This window comes from Saimiri boliviensis, chromosome 12 (assembly GCF_048565385.1).
Source record: "Saimiri boliviensis isolate mSaiBol1 chromosome 12, mSaiBol1.pri, whole genome shotgun sequence".
NCBI classification, from domain to species: domain Eukaryota; kingdom Metazoa; phylum Chordata; class Mammalia; order Primates; family Cebidae; genus Saimiri; species Saimiri boliviensis.
In genome coordinates this window covers 101293789-101313862 of record NC_133460.1, presented here as the reverse complement: position 1 = coordinate 101313862, position 20074 = coordinate 101293789, and the positions used below count along the sequence as shown (strand labels likewise).

At 38.0% G+C, this 20074-nt stretch overlaps 1 protein-coding gene across 5 annotated transcripts in view; it reads left to right on the top strand.

Annotated features, from left to right (window-relative positions):
* Nucleotides 1-20074, top strand: part of SHTN1 (shootin 1) — a 153407-nt gene that overhangs the window by 99153 nt on the left and 34180 nt on the right. For 4 of the 5 annotated variants that reach the window (XM_010332583.3, XM_074382951.1, XM_074382952.1 and 1 more), the window contains 2 exons: nt 674-794; nt 5118-5310. The exons of the other annotated variant lie outside the window; for it this stretch is intronic. In XM_010332583.3, coding sequence (XP_010330885.3) covers nt 674-794; nt 5118-5310 — 314 coding nt within the window. The remainder of the gene's footprint in view (nt 1-673; nt 795-5117; nt 5311-20074) is intronic. 5 annotated transcript variants of the gene reach the window in all.

The window sequence follows — 20074 nt, the reverse complement described above, 5'->3', positions numbered from 1 at the left end:
TTCAGCATCTTCTGGGCCCTGAATAATACATTAACTGTCTCCTGTGTTAAGAATGTGGAGTTAAGATGTTGACCCTTGCTTTACCCTCTGTATGATTATAACTTTCCTTTCACACTGAAGTCAAGATGTGCTCAGTACAACCCTTCTTTGGGTCGGCCACGGGAGAGCATTATGTGCCTCCTTTGACAGTCACGACGCCATGGACATCAGGTGTGCAGCCAGGGCTACTTTCTGAAGAATTGGTCACACATTTTTCAGTGCCACTATGATTTCAGTTTAGTAGCTTGTGGCTGCCATATAAAGATTTCCTTCTAAGGTGAGTTTAATATATCAATTCTCTTCTCTACCCAGTCAATACATCAGTCTTAATCATCGATATGCAAGTACCTTCCCCCTGATGAATTTCATATAGTCACCTCTTCCAGAAGTGTTCTTGTACTGTTCTTCTGAAACAAAAGCTAGCATTTTACACCATCAGTAGCATCTTCTTAAATGATCCAACACTCTGTCTTATTGAAAATGTGCACATTAAAAAAATTAATATATAGCAAATTCATTTTATTTCCTAATTCCATTCAAATTCTGGGAATGTTTTCATGGTTTGATTTTTATGTTCTTTTGTGTATTGTATTAAGACATTAACCTTTTTGTTTTTGTTTTGTTTTCACTTTAGGGGACACTTAACAAATCCACTAGTTCAAGAAGCTTAAAATCCCTTGACCCTGAAAACAGTGAAACTGAGTTAGAAAGGATTTTGCGTCGCAGAAAGGTGACAGCAGAAGCAGATAGCAGTAGTAAGCTGGTTTGACTTCTCCACAGTCCTTCTCTTCACCTCTGAAACACCTTCTTCTAAGTCCCTTTTAACATGAAACAATCTTTTAAAAATTATTATTAAAATATTTATTTTTAATGTGAGTGAGAAGTATGGGATGGGTTAAGATATTTATGCATATCTCATAAGAACTCATAGATATTTTCATTTATTGATATATTTATTTATTTGTAAGTAACCAGGCCTTTATAGATCTGATTTGCTGAATGCCAGATGCCCTTGGTAAAGAAATTCAGAAAGAGTTTCGGCAACCATATAGCATCAAGTCCAGGCTCTGGAGTCAGACCACCCAAGTTTGAGTCCTAGTTCTCCTGTATACCAGCTGGTTGCCCTTAGGCTAATTACTCAACTTCTCTGTGCCTCAGTTTCTTCATCTATAAAATGAGAATAATAAAAGCACTGCTTCCTAGGATTATTCTAAAGATTAAATCAATATGTGAGAAATCATTAGTAGTTGTAGTAGAAATTACACATAAGTTACAAGTGCAGGAAAATCATCATGACTCTTTGTATCCATTTAGCTTACTGTGCCTGCCTGTGAAATGAGTGACTGTGAAATTCCAGCTCTGTCACCAACTGTAATGTACTATCTGATCAAGTATTGAGTTCAGTTTGTATTTGTGTGACATTAGGTCGGTATTAGCCTCCATATTTATCCCAGAACTACGCATGTCTTGTGCTGCTTCATCAGCTGGATCATGGGAATTGACAGAAACCTTCATGAGGTTTCCCGTTGTGGGCAGGCAGGAGGCCGACTTTAAAAAACTACCTTAAAGTAAAATTAATCAGTAACCACAGCTAATGGCCTGAAGCTTCCTGACTAAATTCAGTCAGCTTCAAGGAGTCTATCATATAGTTTTAAATCTGGAAAATACTGAGTCACGTCGACCAAATTTAAGTAGCTACAATATTACAGATGGATTTTTGATCATCAAGTTCTAATGTTCAGAGAGAGATTTACTCAGACAATTGAGTAAATTGATTCCTTGAACCCAAAGTGGCTTAATACCAACCAAACTTTTATTATAAAAAGACGAAACTTTTGTTTTCTTCTTTAAAAAAAGATCGGCATTCGATTTTTAGGTTGGTCTGGAAGTTCTGTTGTTAAAAATCCTACAAGGATTCTGCCACCTACAATGCCGTGAAAACAACTACTTCAGGAAAATTAAGAGGTTACCACAGCCTTTTTTTCCCTAGGATGGCTTTACAAGCATTATGCAGCCCGAGACGTACAATTGTTAGTCATTTTGTGACTTCATCAGTGCTTGAGTCATCCTTTTCATTGTTTCAGCCTTAAAGTTGCTCATGTAAACATTGCTATTTTTAAGGACGTTGTCCTTGTGCCATTTTAGTGCTCTGTCATTCGCATTCTGTATTTTGCCACTGGCTTTTTTATTTCTCCAGAAACATTCTTACTTCACTCATGATTTTGGTCAAAATGTACAACACTCACATTTCAGAATTAGTTTTCAATGGAAGAAGTGAGCAAAGGTTTTCACTTTATATGGAAATTTGAATATTTCAGAGTAGAGAAAAGAATATATTCCATGTACATGGTGGGACTCTTTCATTTTATTTACTACATTTCTCCAATATACAAATATTTAATGCATTATTTTAGGTCAGTTAGAATAGAAAATATACATTCAGTAGAACCGTTAATAAATGAATAGAAAAGTAAGAACTGCCATTGGCTAGGTGGAGAGCAAACATACGCTAAGAGAGTGACTTGTAATTGAGCAGAAATTTCCTTTGAGTTTTCTAATAGCCAAAGCAAAAGAAAAAAAAAAGAAGGAAACAAACTTACAAACTCTCATCATCTAAAGGAGAAATCATACCATTTTTTAGGTGGTACAAACATTTTTCTATTATCAAACTGGAGGTGGTATTTACCATGTGAATGTTTTTATAAAGGCTGTGGAATGACAAAGTGAAAATTCCAGAGGGGGAAAGTAAGGAAGAAAGTAAAGCCACAGAGCTGCATGGTGGAAGTCAGGTGACAGAGGTGAGGAGTTGGATAGCTTGGTGTCTCAGGTAGTTGAATCTCTGAGGTGGTTTTCTTCTGCCCCCAAAGGCTTATAGGAAAGTAAATGTGAGGTCACAAGTAGACAAAGGAAACGTCAGAAGAAAGACGCCTGAGGTTTGCAGAACTAAGGTATCAGGTTAATGTGGTTTTCTCCCCCAAGGGCAAAGGATGTTGTACCCTTTTCCTTAGGGTTTTTCTTAGGCACCTAACTGACTTTCCCTTGTTTTATCGAGTCTTGTAGCCTACCAAACTGACACTTCAAAGAGCAGCAAGTGCCTCTTGGAGAACATTGGGTGGCTTAGACAGGTTGCAGTAATAATAATCTTAAACTGTACATTTTTAAAAATTTCTTTTTGTATATAAGAAAAGTATAAGAGCTGTAGCTTAGCTCACTACTCTCCTTCCTTTTTACAGAAAATGCGTTGGTGTATTTAGAAGCAGACCTTTCTTACAAGGACAGATTGTTTAGAGCTACCTAGTATTGTAGTCAACACTTATCTAAGGACAGAATAGAGCTGATCAAAAGCAAATCTTGAATTCAACTTCAAATTTATATCTTTAGGAACTCTAATAATTGATCTTCCTGCCCTTCTCTCTTAACTGCCACAGCCCCATGCAACATGAGGCTTGACATAGCTAGGAGGAATAGGGCTTTTTTTTTTTTTTTTTTTTTTTTTTAGACATAGTCTTTGTCTCCCAAACTAGACTATAGTGGTGCAATCTCAGCTCACTGCAACCTCTGCCTCCCAGGTTCAAGCGATTATCTTGCCTCAGCCTCCTGAGTATCTAGGATTATAGGCACCTGCCATCACGCCCAGCTAATTTTTGTACTTCTAGTACAGACAGAGTTTCACCATGTTTACTTGGCTGGTCTTGAACTCCTGACCTCAGGTGATCTACCCAACTCAGCCTCCAAAGTGCTGGGATTACAGGCGTGAGCCATGGTGCCCAGCCAGAAAAGACCTTTTAAGTCAAAATATCCAATGTTCAAACTTGTCTGTCGAGATAGCATAAGTTAAATAAATAGGGAAGGCAGAAACGAATGCTTTGTAAACTGGGGCTTCCATTAGAACAGAGAGGTTCTGTGTCACCTGCATAGAGCAAGGCTCAGAGAGGTGTCCAACAGAATGGCTTTACAATTTTTTAGTTTCTCTCAGGTAGGTTTTTCAAATTAGACCTTCATTTTTAGAGTTGATATGTTACACGGTTATACTGAGTACATCAGGCACATTAAATCCAAATGTAAGAATAGCATTCCAGAGCTTAATGTCAATGGTCAGAGATTAACCAGCATTTTGGATTATACCCACTAGTACTTTCCATCTTAAGATTATCTGACATTTCTTTAGGGATAGGCACCCAAGTTTTGTGCTCTTCTTACTGGTACATTTCAAGGTTATCATCCCACTTTATTTCTAGAAATAGTCATTTAATTTGCATATTTGTGACTTATTTCATAAATCTCTTTGTTTTAAAAGCATTCCTTCTGAAGTTTCAAGAAGCACTTACTAGCATCTTGCTTTGAGAAAAACTGCCTAGGATAGAATCTTTTTACCTAAAATTAGGGGCTGGCTTCAGTGCCCAGAATTTTTAGATTGATATGCCAATAATTTAAGTAACAAGTTATATTATAGTTTTTAAATCCTGTCCTAAAGAGTAGAAAAGTCCAAAAGGTAAATAGCCAAACTCTGTCCCACTTAATTTTTATGATTTTGTGTCTGTGTTTTAAGAGGAAATAAATCCACTTACTTCTCATTCACATTAAAATGAAAATGTTCATAAAAGCTCTTTAATGCTCAAGAAGCCTTCATGAGCCTTTTAGAAAGAGCGTTGAGCCTTTTGACATTGTTCCAAATTCTATTTAAAATGCAGAGCTGAGTTTTGGGAAGAATTAACTCTTGAGGGGCAAAATGGTTCAAGTAGGGCTGTCAGAAAGCCATACTCTGTGAGAGGAAAAGAGTTTTCACAATTCCAGTATTACTAAGGACTCTGGTCAGTGAGGGAATTGTGGCCTGGGATTTTGTGGTTTCTTAAAGATCTGTACACAATTTCTCAGTGTGGTTCTGGTAGATTGAAACATCGTAGTACCACCAAAGCAGAGCAGATTTCCATCAAGAACATTCTCCACCATGCTTTTGAAATTTTAAAAGACTTGGCCTTTTCACTTCTTGAGGGATTTTCAGCTAATCTGTTTTTCAGTACCATATTAATAAGCATCGTACAGAATTATTAAACTTGAGGTATGTGTTTGGTTTTAAGGTCCAACCGGGATATTAGCCACCTCAGAGTCCAAATCCATGCCAGTGTTGGGTTCTGTATCCAGTGTAACAAAAACAGCCTTGAACAAGAAAACTCTGGAGGCAGAATTCAACAGCCCGTCCCCCCCAACACCTGAGCCAGGTGAAGGGCCCCGTAAATTGGAAGGATGCACAAGTTCCAAGGTTACGTTTCAGTAAGTAATGATGCTCTTTACTAAGTGGTGTATAGAAGAATCTGTAATGACTAACTTGTGTGTTTCTTTGATTTGTGTCTCTTTAGAGAGATTTTGATTTGGCTCACCAGTAAATTGTCTTCTTTCATTTGATGGGCCAGCTTTTCATTCTAGGGTTCTAACTTAGAGATCTTATTCAGATCCAAAGCAGGTACCATGTACAAAGCTGAGCTGAGTTTTGGGAAGAATTAAATCTTGAGAGGCGAAATGGTTCAAGTAGGGCTGTCAGAAAGCCATACTCTGTGAGAGGAAAAGAGTTTTCACAATTCCAGTATTACTAAGGACTCTGGTCAGTGCGGGAATTGTGGCCTGGGATTTTGTGGTTTCTTAAAGATCAGTACACAGTTTCTCAGCGTGGTCCTGGTAGATTAAAATGCCGTAGTACCACCAAAGCAGAGCAGATTTCCAACAAGAACAAGTTTTACTTCCCCTAAACTGGTTTGGTTATCAGGTTCTTCTACACACAAAAAAAAATTGATCTGGATGATACTGACTCTATCTGATACTGATAATAAGCATCAGGAGACACTTAATCAGTCTTTTGAGATTAAATACATAGATATCCCTCTTAATGGTTCATGAGCAGCTCAAGAAGATACTAGATCTTTTAGAGGCTACTTAGAAGGGCACATTTTTGCAAACGTCTTTTCTAGTCCTCAGTCAAAGATGTGTCTAATATTGCTCTATGCTGAAAATGAAAACATACGATATGAAGAGTTATCTGTATAGACTTGCTTCAGAGTGGCACTTTGATTGTCAAAGAGTTAATCCTGCTGTTGAATGTGTTTCAGACAGATCTAGTGGAGGATCAATTTGTTTTATAACAATGGCAGCTCTTTTTGAAATTAGTCTACAGTTTTGCTTTAGTTCTCTTGCCAGGATGTCAGCTAGTTTGTCACTTAAAGAAAAGGAAGAGGTGAGACAAATCAGATCAGCTGAATATTGTAATCATGGTTAATTAAACCTCTGATTTCCATCCTATCAAGAGAGAAAGAACCTCCCCCCCACCTTTTTTTTGGTAACTCTAGCTGTCTTAGCTCAAAAGGTGAAACCTGGACAAATGAAGTTGAAATTCAGTTCGGATCTATTTTTGCCAACTGGTATTTTCTTCCTCTTTTGCATTCTCTCATTGCTGCTATTAACTTTTTTTCTCTTCAGGAATGAATGACCTTCTTTGCTGATTTACAGTTTTATCTAATTTCATTGTATTTAAAACCACATTTTCTCCTGTAGTCATGTGTCTTTCTTTTGACTAGAGTCATTTGAACAGTTCTAACAGAAAGATGATCTATATTCATTCTCCATCTTTCCTATTAAATTTGTTTAACACCTAATTTGACATCAACAATCTGGCTACATTTGAACCAATATCCAGACACAAAAGCAATTTCGCTGAGACAAGTTAGTTTCTGATAAATGCTTCAGTGTGTGTGTATAGATTTTTTTCCTTTACCGTTTTACGCAGATAATCTGAATCAGAAAATACTGCAACTCCTTCCTCCTTTTGTCTGCCTTTTATTCTCCAAAAGTAAGTGGAAATTACATTTCCAAGAAAGGAAATGAAATAATTGCAGGCCCAAGGTCTGCAAAATGTGTGTTGAATTGACAGTGAAAAGGATCCGTGTGTTGACAGACACAGTTGTTAGATGCCATAAAGGCGGATGTGAAGCTCAATTTATTTCTCATCTTGCTTGTTCAATGACTGCTTAAGAGACACATTTCAATTTAATTTATCTACTTAAAGCTCTAATACAAATACTGTGTATTGCTGTATTAACTTTTAAACTTTGTAACCTAATGCTCCATTCAGTTCTTGACATTCTTTAGCTAAATAAAATAACTGTTGCAGTGTATTTTCATATTGACAGCCATTTATCAAATAAGAGCACCTTTCTGGGAAACTCTGTTTCTTAAATACAGTTAGACCATCCAGATTGCGAATTTTGTGTATGTGTAGGGTAATTATTTACCCAGATAGGCACACTTCATTCATATGTTAACACCTTTTAATGACTAAAAGAAGTTTAACTTAATGTAGTTACATGTAAACTTTAAAAGTTTCTATTATTTGTCAGAATCCTCTGAAACTGGCCTAGCTGCCAGGAATGAGAAGGGTTATTTTCAGTGGTGTTTCTGGCTGGCTTAGACTAATAAGTACTCTTATTATACTAACCACATTGTCTTACCTCATAGACTTGGCCTGTCAAAGCACTTTGAAGTCAGGTCAGCAATTAATAAGTAAAACATTTCCTTTGCTTTTAAAAACTGTGTTTGCATTCTAGTAGTTGCACTTCTATTTTGATCTGTGGCAACACCACCCTTAGTGTTTCTGGTCAGTGGTGCTATTGGCTCTTGACATGAATCAAGGTCAAGGGAGGATGCCAATGACAGTCAGCTCTAATACAGACATTACTACTCCAACATATGTATGTATGCATGCACTCTCTTGTTCTCTCTCTCTCTCATGCACACACACACACACACACACACACACACACACACACAGAGTCAACCCCAGCCACTCATAACTTCCCTTCCTCCCTCCACTTTGGCCTCTTTGTCCCAGTACCACTTCACCCTAGGCCCTTTGCTTTTGCTGACCCCTCTGCCTAGTATGGTCTTCTCTGAGAGCTGCATGGCTTACTCCCTCACCTCCATGGCTCTGTTGCTCAAATGTTATCTTCTCAAATGAAGCCTACCCATGCCACCCTATTCCAAATTGTAACCTATCTTCCCTTAAGCTCTGATTTCCCCTTAACCTATGTCATTTCTCCCTATAGCAGTTATCACCTTCTAACTTAGATTGTTTATTTTTTCTCTCCTCTATTGGAATATAAGCTCCATGAGGGTAAGACGTTTTTCCTGTTTTGTCTACTGGTGTGTCTTACACACATGGGACAATTCCTGCCATATGGTAGGCTTTCAGTAAATTATTTTTAAATAAATGAATGAGCACATTTTTAGTATCAATAAAACAGCGGAGTATCAACTATTATACTCAATCAGCATTCTCCCATTATTCGACAGTCACATGCACACAAGCTTGATATTAGAGATGTTTGTTTATTGGTTTTTTGATTGGATTATTTGGTTTTAGAACTTTTTTTTAAATGCCTGGGAACCATTTCTATTCAGCTCAGTCTTGCATATCTTTTTTGCCATTGTACCTACTCCAAATTAAGTTATCAGAGATAACACAATTACTCAGTTGTAAAACAAAGATTCAGCTGTGCTCACTTGATTGGCCCAATTGGATGAGAAAATTTGCTAAACTATCAAGAAAGGTTTTAAATGTAAAAGTAAAGACAAGGCCGGGTGAGGTGGATCATGCCTGTAATCCCAACACTTTGGGAGGCCGAGGCAGGCAGATCACCTGTGGTCGCGAGATCAAGACCAGCCTGACCAAAATGAGAAACCCTGTCTCTACTAAAATCACAAAATTAGCCAGGCATGGTGGCACATACCTGTAATCCCTGCTACTCGGGTGGCTGAGGCAGCAGAATCATTTGAACCTGGTAGGTGGAGGTTGCAGTAGCCAAGATTGCACCATTGCACTCCAGCCTGGGCAACAAAAATGAAACTGTGTCTAAAAAAATAAAAATAAAAAACAAGTAGAGACAAAGATGTTTTCTGCATAAGATCTTCACTTAACCAGAAGGTTAAATAACATCACAGTATACCTAGAAAGTTTTTTCTTTTAATAAATTTCTAAAATAAGCTTATGAATATATTCCACATAATTGAGTAACTCCTCTCTGATAAATTATATAGTCAAGGATATACTGATTTATTTCCTAGGGACCTATAAGAAAGCAAGAAACACGTTTAATGCTTAATTATAAGGATTAATCAAAATTAACTTTCTTGTCACCAACATATGCAAAGCAAGGTTTTTTTTTTTTTTTTTTTTGGTTTTGTTTTTAAGAAAAAAGAAAAAGGAAAAGATAATCAGGGCTTGGGAAAGCCTAATTTATTCTGTTTCCATTTTAATAATAGTTTTAAAATGTGCTCTGTTAATTATGTCTAATAAGTATATACCATCTAGTCCTAATATCTTAAATCTCACAGCAAATATGAATGTCATGAATTCCTATTGGTTATAATTCAGATCAGAATTACCCTCATCATGTCCCTTTATGCTGTAAGAGGTAAAGGGCTGGCCAGGTGTGTTAAGTGTAAACCACATTTTTGCTTTTATGCTCTTTCTCCTGATCAAGATTAAATCTGATAATGTTAAAATATAGTAAGAGTCACTGATTCCAGCTAATCAATGGGTGAGAATCAAAGAAAGAAAATTCTAAATTATAGAATTTTTAAAAGAAACTCTTTTACTTTCACACAGCTATAATACCTGGCAATAGGGTAATTAAGTATTGCCCAGGGTCAGAAAAACAGGAATGATTTGTATTTTAAATAATAAAAGCCTGTAGACAGGAGTGGGAGTAACAAGGAAACAATATGATTCGTTTTCTAAACCAGTGCCTGGGTGTGGGGGATGGCAAGCAGCATCCAGTTATCTCCAGGACTTGAACTGTTAATATGTAAGGTTCAGATCCTGGGTCTGCTGTTTAGATATTTGTGCCCCTGAAGTTACGACTGAATCCTGGTGTGTAAATTGACAATAGTAATGCCTGCCCTGTAGGGTTGTCATGTAAATTAGATCGTATGGGAAAAGTATTTCAATAAAATCCTTTCCTATCTTATCTTAAAATTATGATGCTGGGATAATGATCATCAAGGATCAAAGCCGAGATACTAGACCCCCTGAGTTTTTGACTGGGCCAGATGACTTGGACAAGTCGTTTAACTTCTCTGGGTTTTGTTTTCTTTTTGTTACATTTCTTCTCATCTAAAATCAAGGCAAGTAGATTATGTAATTTACAGAGTCCCTTTCAGCTTTTGAATCCCAGTAATTCCTAACAAATGCCATTACTTGGTAAAGGTCCTCACAGTTAGGATAAGGAGTAAGAGGTACATATTTTCTAGCACGTCTCTCAGTGTAGGCTTACAGGAAAAACACAGGTAAACCCAGAAATGTAAAATAATTAATGTTTAAAATACATCGTCAGAACTTACAAGTCCAAATCAAAATGACTATTACCTTTCAGAGTAGCACTCTTAGGGGTCAACATTACTCATTTCAGCCCTCCACTATTGCCCCAAATGCTTTTAGACCTTTTTAGGTTAGAAGTACCTCATCACAGGCCAGGCATGGTAGCTTATGCCTGTAATCCCAGCACTTTGGGAGACTGACGCAGGCAGATCACTTGAGGTCAGGAATTCGAGGCCAATTGGGCCAACATGACAAAACCCCATGTCTACTTAAAATACAAAAATTAGCTGGGTGTGGTGGCATATGCCTGTAATCCCAGCCACTTGGGAAACTGAAGCAGAAGAATCATTTCAACCCAGGAGGCAGAGGTTGCAGTGAGCCAAGATTGTGCTACTGCACTCCAGCCTGGGCAACAGAGCAAGACTCTGCCTCAAAAAAAAAAAAAAGTACTGATCACAGAGAAAATAAATTAGGCGGTCTTTCCCATCTCTATTTTGGAGTGGAGAAATTGGGTGAGAAGATTCCTTCAAAACCGCTCTGCTGGTCCTATAAGAGAATAGCGTCAGTGTTCATTTTGATCAAAAGATGACGTGACCCATTTTAATCACCACTGTATTCGACATATGTTTCCAAATGACTTTAGCTTTTGAAAGTGGATTCCATTTTCAGACATAGCTGTCAGTTGGGCACCATTGCAGATGTATGTATTTTTTAATATAGCATAGACACTTGATGTGCCTGCCAACCACATTTACAGAAGAGTGTTGTGTAGTACAGACAAGCTGAAGCTGGTTGGGGCCCAGCTTTTCTTCTTTCACCCCAGTTAGGTAGACTAGTCCCACATTTACACATTCTGGGCTGTTGCTTAACGAGTAACTAGGAAGTATTGTTTCTGAAACATAAGTCAAACAATAAATAAGAAAACCCAGTATACATAAGTGTGAGTGAAAATGCCTTCCATTTTAATCCTATGTGAGATACCTGAAACATGTTAACTCTATTATCAACAGAAAGCATACGTCTGATGTTCTTGGTTGATACAGGTATAGTAAATGAAAAAACATGTTTGGGGGGAAAAAGCCAAGAACCTTGCATTCTGTGTGTTTTTTAAGTTAATATTTCTATTACTCTTTATCAGTATATATTCATAATAAAATCAAATCCATCTAAGAGGAAATGTGCTGAAATTATAGTAGGCAGGATGTATATGTTAGTTATAGATGGAGGCTATTAGTAATGCAACCAGTTTCCAGTTTGGGGATTGAGGGTTTTGGAATTTGCTTCTGTGCTGTTACTATATTTCACTAACATTTATTAAGCCAGGTGCTTTTGTGTATTATTTTAATTCTCCCAAACCTGTAAATTGGACATTATCCCCATTCTACAGATGAGAAAACTGAGGTTCAGTGACATCAACAACTTGCCCAAAATTATACTTCTAATTGACATTTAGGTCAAATTGCATTTAAACCTTTTAAACTTTATCTCCAAAGCCAATGCTTTTTGAACTATAGTGTACTGTTTTTAGTGTGTTAAGAGCTTAAGGAAGGGGAAAGAAAAGAATGACCATAAGATTCCTTCTATAGAAGGTGATGATTCTGCAGTTAAGTTGCTTCATTGACCCAAAGATACTCACATCCTGTTCTTTAGACCCTACTCATAGGTGGTTTCATGTCTTCCTTTTCTCATTCTCTAAGGCCAAACTAAGCAAATTTAAAGATCTCTTGTAAAGGGAGGAAAGTGTTACCCAATAAAACAGAGTCGTGAAAAGGAGAGCCTATCTGAATTAACAAAAAGTCTTAAAGAATAATTGGAAAGAAATTATTTTAATCTTTTTCATGCCACATGTCCAATACAGGGCCATGCTTCAAAAAATTTTTAGAAATTAGCCTGTCACAATACTAGCCTTAAGCTACTTCAGTCTTCAGCATAAGTTCCGTTTGCACAGTTTTTATTTTATTAGACATTTTAGTCATGCTGAGAAGTAGTTTTTTTCCCAGAAGTAAATACCTTGAAAATTTCTGATCATAATCATTGGATTAGAAAGATGCTTTTACTAAATGATAATATGATAATATAAAGGTGAATCACTATATGTGAATCTAGTTTAAAAACATACATTCTAAAGCCCTAAATATATTTTATCATTGCATCCATTTTATTCTATACCTTTTTGAGAGAGCTTCGTATTTGGTCAATTACTGGTTAGCTGCTTTGAGTTTATTTTAATTATACATTGGTCATCATGTTTTAGGACATTTTTATTATAAAGAGAGGCTGGACACGTGGGCCTTCAGTATAAAGAAAGAGGTGAGCAGATCTTAAAATGTGTCTGCATCACAGTCAGGCAGAGGCTTAAGAATATCTTGTGTTCTTGCCATCTTGCTCTTCTCCTCTGATACCATCTCATCTGAAAGTGGCCCTGCTCGTCTGAATTGAGCTTTTTCATCCATATTCACACTTCTTCTATTAATTACTTTCAGGAAAGTGAATATCCTCCTAACAGTTGCAATTAGACAAGATAGTCAACCTCAAAGATGATTTTTCATTTTACCTAGTTACTTCTATAAAACTTTACTTCAAAAGGGAGACCCCCTTAGAAAGGGAAGTCCTGTTCCATTTTGACTGTGTGGTTTGTAGTGCTTTCCTAGGTTTGTCATCTTGGTCATTCTCAAAGATTCTTTTAAGCCACGATTAATTGCCAGAGACTCTTCAGTTAACACTTCCTAATTTATCATGCTTTTCTTCACCCCAGATCCCCCCAAAACTGTAAGCTTCATCAAGCTCTTTGAAATTTCCTTTTTAACTACCAGACAGGCAGTTGGCTTGCTCTTTCGTTTGGGGGAGTCAAAAGAGGTTACATGCTGCCCTAGAAGAATTTGCAAAACAAAAACCCATGTAGCAATTATAAGACTTGAATTTCAATAGAAAAATGTTTGTTTCCAGTGAGGCCATTTTTATTTTAATTTGCATTTAATTTTTACATCTGTGGTATCTCTAAATACATGTGACTTTTGGCCCCACACAGATTTATTTTTGTAAGAGTTCATCTTGTTTGGGCTATTAACTGAATACCAAAGGGTAGTTGATGAAACATAAATTTTAGATGTCTCTCGGTTGGTGTGACCAGTCAAACATTTCCATGAAAGAAAAAAAATCTAATTGCCTTTCAGATTTTGAATTAAAAGTAAGATTGATTTTTAGCATTGCTTGACCTTCAACTGGTCTCTTCGTTTAGTATTTCTAATGTGCAGCTAATGTAGAAAATTGAAATAGAAAAGTACTGCTTTTTAATTTACTGGAGTTGGAGAATCCGAGCTATTTCATTTTATTTTGTTTACTTATTTTCTCTAATCCTATGAAAAATGATGAGCTTTTGAAATACATTAGCAAATAAAATTTGAGATTCTTAACTTACTTTTAGGGAAACTTGGCCTAAAATTATTCTCTCAAACAAATGATCTCAGCTGGAAATTGATTTAGCTGGCCATACAACCATTCCTTTAGGAGCGGTTTGGGGTCACGTTTTGTTCAAATGGAGACGAGGGTAGTTCTCTTAGTCGTTGGGGTGGAAAGGAGTGGATTTTCTTCCTGATACTCCCACCCCCAGGTTTCCTCATCACCTCTGCTTGCTTTCTTTCACGTGTGTGTGTGTGTGTGTGTGTGTGTGCGCGCGTGCGCCTGTGGAGAAGGGCGCCTTCCCTGTACTTAGTAAACATTTGTTTCTGAGAAGAGACTACCAGCTAACAGAATGAACTGCGTGTACGTTACTGCTTAATCTAATGCTCTTATATAATTAAAGGATTTGCTCTGCTCTCAACTGTAATCTTAGTACTGCTGAATTGTGTGCTGACACTGCAGGAAACAGCTCTGTTCAGCAAAGCGCTGCCACAAAGGTTCTCCGTGTGCGCCTGTACATGGACAATTAACTTTTAACAACAAAATTAGCAGAACAACTGGATGTTCTGGAAGTTGAGATCCCTTCACTTCATTTTTTTGTCCTTCCCCTGCTGCCAAGGAGTTATCCTGTGGACTGCCCGAAAGATCCGCTTGTCAGGATTGTCTTACAAGGGTTCTGAGTCGCTGTGCAGACAGCACCTTCCTCCAGATTAATTGTTGAGGATGTATTACACCTAGTTTAAAAATGACTGTTCAACTGCTGTTGAGTAAATCTCAAAATTACTGTTAAAATGCTGCTGAGTAATTCTCACTTCTCTCGAAGAATTAATTGCCTTCTAACATTTGCTTCCAGTTGCAAGCACCTATGATTTTTAAGAGACTTTGTGTAAAATATATCATTTCTGCATAGAGAACCAGATTACTTTTGGTACACTGTAGTTTTTTTTTTTTTTAACCATTTTTCAATACTCTCTACAGTGTTCATGTTTCCTTATATTTGTGTATTGTGGAATAGAGGGGAGTTTTTTTATTCAAATAGAAGAAGCCAAAACTCATATGTAATGTCAGATCTCAGAATAAACTGACCTAACTTCTGAAACCCAATAAACACATTTCATTTGTGATATTCTTTATTATATAACTCTATGAAAAGTAATTTCCTTATGACTTCTGATCTTGAGAGTTTAAAAAATATATAATACAGTAAATTGAAAGAAAAACTACTACATTTTAAAAATATTTTCCTGAAAACTTAGAATGAAAATGCAAGTATTTTGTACATGGCAGCTGTTTTTAAGGAGCCAAAGTTGAATTTTGTGGAAAACTTTATGTCTCTTAAAATATTTCTTGTAAATAACATGGCTTTTAATAGTTGGAATCTGAGTGGATTTTCCATGATGATTTAATGTTGGGCAGAACTATAACAAGCTAAAAAACAAAGCCTAAGAAAACAATCACACACATTTCAGAATCCTTGGCTGAGCTGAAATCATAGTTCACGCATTGTCAGTGTTGCTTTTGCTGTGAGAATAGTCTGGTTTCCTGAACTTCCTTGTGCCAGTGTATTTTAGATTCTGTAAATGTCTGCAGTCCAGCCTACACTAGAGGAGTAAGATAATTGCTACAAGGCTTCCTAGCTTTGCACTGTGGCAAGCTGTGTGCTGGGATGCCTGTGCTGCAGTTACTCAGCTAAAGAAAATATTGCTGAGCATAGACACAGATCTTTGCCCAGCCATTGTCACCTATGGTAAACAGGAATTCTTGTTAATCTTGAGAGTAAATCAGCATCTAGAGACTGATGTCAGATTTTCAAACATGGTAGTATTCTGTTGTTTAATGTTATTTTAATAACAAAATCCACTTCCTCAAATAGAAGTGTACTCAAATTGACAAACTAATACATTTTTTGAACTAAAATGAAGTTTTGAAAAAGTACCCAAAGCAGAAAAAAATTGAGCTTTGTTTTACCTTTATTATATTTAAAAATACTGCTAGAATTGGTAGTAATATAGAGTTTCACCTTAGATTTGAAACTTTATTTTGTGACGTTTTGGACAAGTGCATTAAAATCTCCTGAAAAATAGGGTTTCCAAAAGAAACAATAAAAACTACCTCTGCCGTAATGCCACTACTGTTCACTGCAGTAACTGTATAAAGGACTTGAAAAAAAAAGTAAGAATCCTTATTTTTACACCGGAGAAAATATAAAAGCAACTTCCTCTTTGGAGTTTTTCCAGGTAACGACTTTATAAAGACAAATTTAAATCTTTCCGTTTTCTCTCCTTGAAGGTGGTAAATATGATTGCGGTTTTATCCATTTTTATTGTAAATGAAACAGAGTTCAGATCGTCCGGCTGTGCGTCATTTGTTGGATGGCTGCCACAGACTAATGCAGACATCCCACTGGGAGACCAGAGAAGAACTATACTTTGATTCACCAGATTGTGTTAAATAGTCCAGCTGTTGTGATTTGAAAGATAGTTACCTCAGAAGTGAAATAGAAATGAACTTGGCATTTATGCCTCAAACCATTTTTATACTGTTTGGCAATCAGCTTTTCAGAGGTAGCATTTTATAAAATAACTCTCACCGCTTAAAAGTTCATTCACTGTAATGTTCAAAATGTCCCACCTTTATATTATCAGTAAAATTAAGCTTGAGTGATACGCAGAATTTGCATGAAATAAGCATTTCCCCCTTCATTGCATGAGCTTTGATTGTATTCAATTGAGCTCGGAACCACGTGGATTAGGGCTCTTTTGGGCATTAGTTAATTTGAATTGCAGCCGAAATGTTAGCTAGAATGTTGTTGAATATAATTGGAACATGGAAAGTTGATTTTGAAAGGAATTTCATTGAATGCAAACAATGATGTGCTTTTTAAAAATTAGAATGCTGCACTTTCATCTCTTGTAACACAGTTTGAGAAATCACTGAGTCCCTGTATAAAGTTTGGCTTTGGCATGGCCATTGCAATTGTTCTGATTCTTCTGGTAGTAGTACGGTTTGGAGTCAGTCTTTCCTTTTACTAATAAGTTGCCCCACCTGCTCAGGCCCCACACATGTGTTCTCTTGCAGTAGGGGCACTGTAGCTGCTTTCTAAAAGGTCACCCAAGTTGTAGTTGGACATCCGGCTTCATAGAATGGCATAGATTGGTATATTTCTCCTAGCTTTTATTTTGCTTTTTGGTTTTTGTTTTTGTCTTGAAATAGCATTTGAGCACGTAGTATAATATGACCTGTGAAAAATATCTATTTGAATGGCTCATAAATGACTACCAGGATGTTGTGGTTAGAAAAAAAATAATGGACAGGAAATCAAGATTCCACTAGTTTAGTTCTGTATCTGCTGTTAACAAGTCATATGCTGATTTTACCTCACTCTTCCTTGGACGCTTCATCTGTCAAATGAAGAGGTTAGACTAGCTCATGATGGTGATCCCTGTCAGCCCAAGCAGCCCATGATTTTAGTTTTGCTTTCTAAGTGATACTTGTAAAATTTAACTTTTACTTGGCAGATTTTGCAGCATGCCGGAGACAGGCTGCCAATGCTTTTTATAAGTACAGGCTTTTCGTTCCTTATTGTGGTCTTTGTCCTTAGATGTTGCATTGAAGTAGAAAAATTGAACAGAATGACAGCATATTACAATTCTTATTGAAGTGTTGCATTTGAGCTTCTGGGATTTCTACCTTGAGGAGAAGCTTCATATTTAACCCTGTAGAACCTGCCACCGTGGCTACTAGAGTGAGAACGTGGGTTCTTGACACCATCACTGATGCGGCTCTGTGGCCCTTCCCATACCACAGGAACGAAGATAGAATGAGGCCTAGGAGAAAGAAAGGCCTCTTTTTCCAGAAGGAGGCTTGGGCAGCTGCTCATGGAAGCCAGGAGTAGACCTAGTGATGTCAAACCAGGAGGAGCTGCAAACCGCAGGGGAAAAATAAAAAATGCACAAGGGATAGCTTGAAGGGATAGACTTTATATTTACAGATCTGGAGGATGGAGATGGAAACAGGGATTCAGAAAGAATTAAATCAGTAAACATGCCAAAATTAGCCTGTTTTATAATGTTTCTAGGAGAAGATACTTTGAGAAACAGCATGCTGTCATGGAAAAAGCAGGAACAGGGAGACAGGAGCTTCTGACTTTTGTTCTGACTGTGCCACTGACGAGCTAGAATTGGTTCCCGGCCAGTTCCTTCCCCTCTTCCTGCCCCATTGTCCTCATCTGTAAAAGGACAGGTCAAACTAGATGATTGCCCTAGTCTCTTTCCACCTTCCATTGGGATTCTAAGGCAGTGGTCATTATCCTTGAGAAACAAATCACTCTCCCTCCATGCACAGATTCAGAAAATGCCCACTGCACCTAGTTCAGTGATGATAAAGGGGTTCTCAAATTGCAGCCTACCTGTGACTTAATAATAGATTAATCTGCAGTCAAAAAGCTTGCTTCAGGACAGGAGAATCATTCTTTGGACTGAGACAATTCCAGGACAATTTCAGCCTGACAATACAAGGTTTATGAGTTTTCAGTTCAACAACATCCATATTGCTGCTGTGGAGCCCAGAGAGCACTTCCTGGAAATTTTTAGCCCTGAGCTGATGAAGAAAGCTTTTTCTAGGACCTGTGCACCATCCCTTCACCTGTAGACACATACCTGCAGACACACATGGGCGTGGAAACATCCATGGTAGTTCTACAGAAGTGATGAAGGTTAGTATGGGTTGATGGAAGTTGCTCACCTAGAATGAGAGAAATATTTCCTTTGCATGCTTACAGCAGATTGGCTGGCTTATTTAAGGTGGGCCCAGACCCAAGATGGTGAAGCCATACTGGTGACTTGACCTGCAGACTTGGATGGGACTTTCCCTGGAACCTTAGCTGGGCTGCAGCTTCATTTCCTAGAATCTCCTCACCCATTTATTTCCTGTGTAGGGTTGGCCACAGAGAAATTTGCATGAGATTTAGAAGGCGGAAGTGAAGTAGTTGTCTAAAAAAATGTTTTTGGCCGGGCGCGGTGTCTCACGCCTGTAATCCCGGCACTTTGGGAGGCCGAGGCGGGTGGATCACGAGGTCAAGAGATCGAGACCATCCTGGTCAACATAGTGAAACTCCGTCTCTACTAAAAATACAAAAAATTAGCTGGGCATGGTGGCGCGTGCCTGTAATTCCAGCTACTCAGGAGGCTGAGGCAGGAGAATTGCCTGAACCCAGGAGGCGGAGGTTGCGGTGAGCCGAGATCGTGCCATTGCACTCCAGCCTGGGTAACAAGAGCGAAACCACGTCTCGAAAAAAAAAAAAAAAAATGTTTTCAACCCTCAGAAGGTCCGTGTAGGGCAGACTCTGCCATAGCTTGTGCATGACATTCCTGATGTGCTGACTCACCTAACTGGCATGTGGCAGTGACTGATCCACAGTTTCTCCAGCTCCCCACATCTCTTTCTTCAGCTTCTCCAAACTCTGGGCCAGGTGCATGTGCAGCTCCTTGGGGAAGGTTCCTGCTTATCCTGCAGATTGTCTTGCATCATCAAGAGTGGTGCTTGTGAGAGATAGGTAAAGCTCTGGTTTGTCCTTCATGTCTGCCACTTTATAACGATCTTCCCTCCCAGCTGTCAGAACAGCTGACTGCAGGCCCAGCATCAGACGAGGAGGCAGCGGATTTCCATAGATGACGTGACTACTGCCTTCCATTGCCTAAGGTCTAATTCCTCTGATTAGTCCTTAATTTCACTTGCGGTTGTTCTGCTTCTCTGATCACAGGCTTTTAAATATTATGTGGGTCAGAGAAATCAAAACAGGTACCACTAGAGAAACTACACCCCATTCTGATCCCCAAAGCACAGCAGCAGATGTCTAGAGTAGTTCCTTAGCCAAGGTAGTTGGACAATGTCATGTCCCATAACCAGGCAGAACTAAAGGAAGCTGTCCTTGCCATAGCACAGCCTGTTATCAGGCTCCTGGTTATATTTGTTCTTACCACCTCCAAGGAAAACAGAGTGTTTGTCGCTTAGGATGATGACCAAGCCACATACAGGTAGTGTAACCCGATAGCCGGAGGGAGTGGTTTTTAAACATTTGGACAGATCTTGTAGTACTGGTCAGAAAGTGAAAAAACAGTGGTCTTTGGGTTTGAGGCTTTTGTGCCCGTGACTGGGTCATGCAGGTTACTTTCTCTCAGTAGTTGATCATTGTTCTGTTGTTTTTGTTGCAATAGAGACATCCAGACCTATTAACCCTGATCTCTCCCGCTTCATTCTGAACCTTTCTGTTTA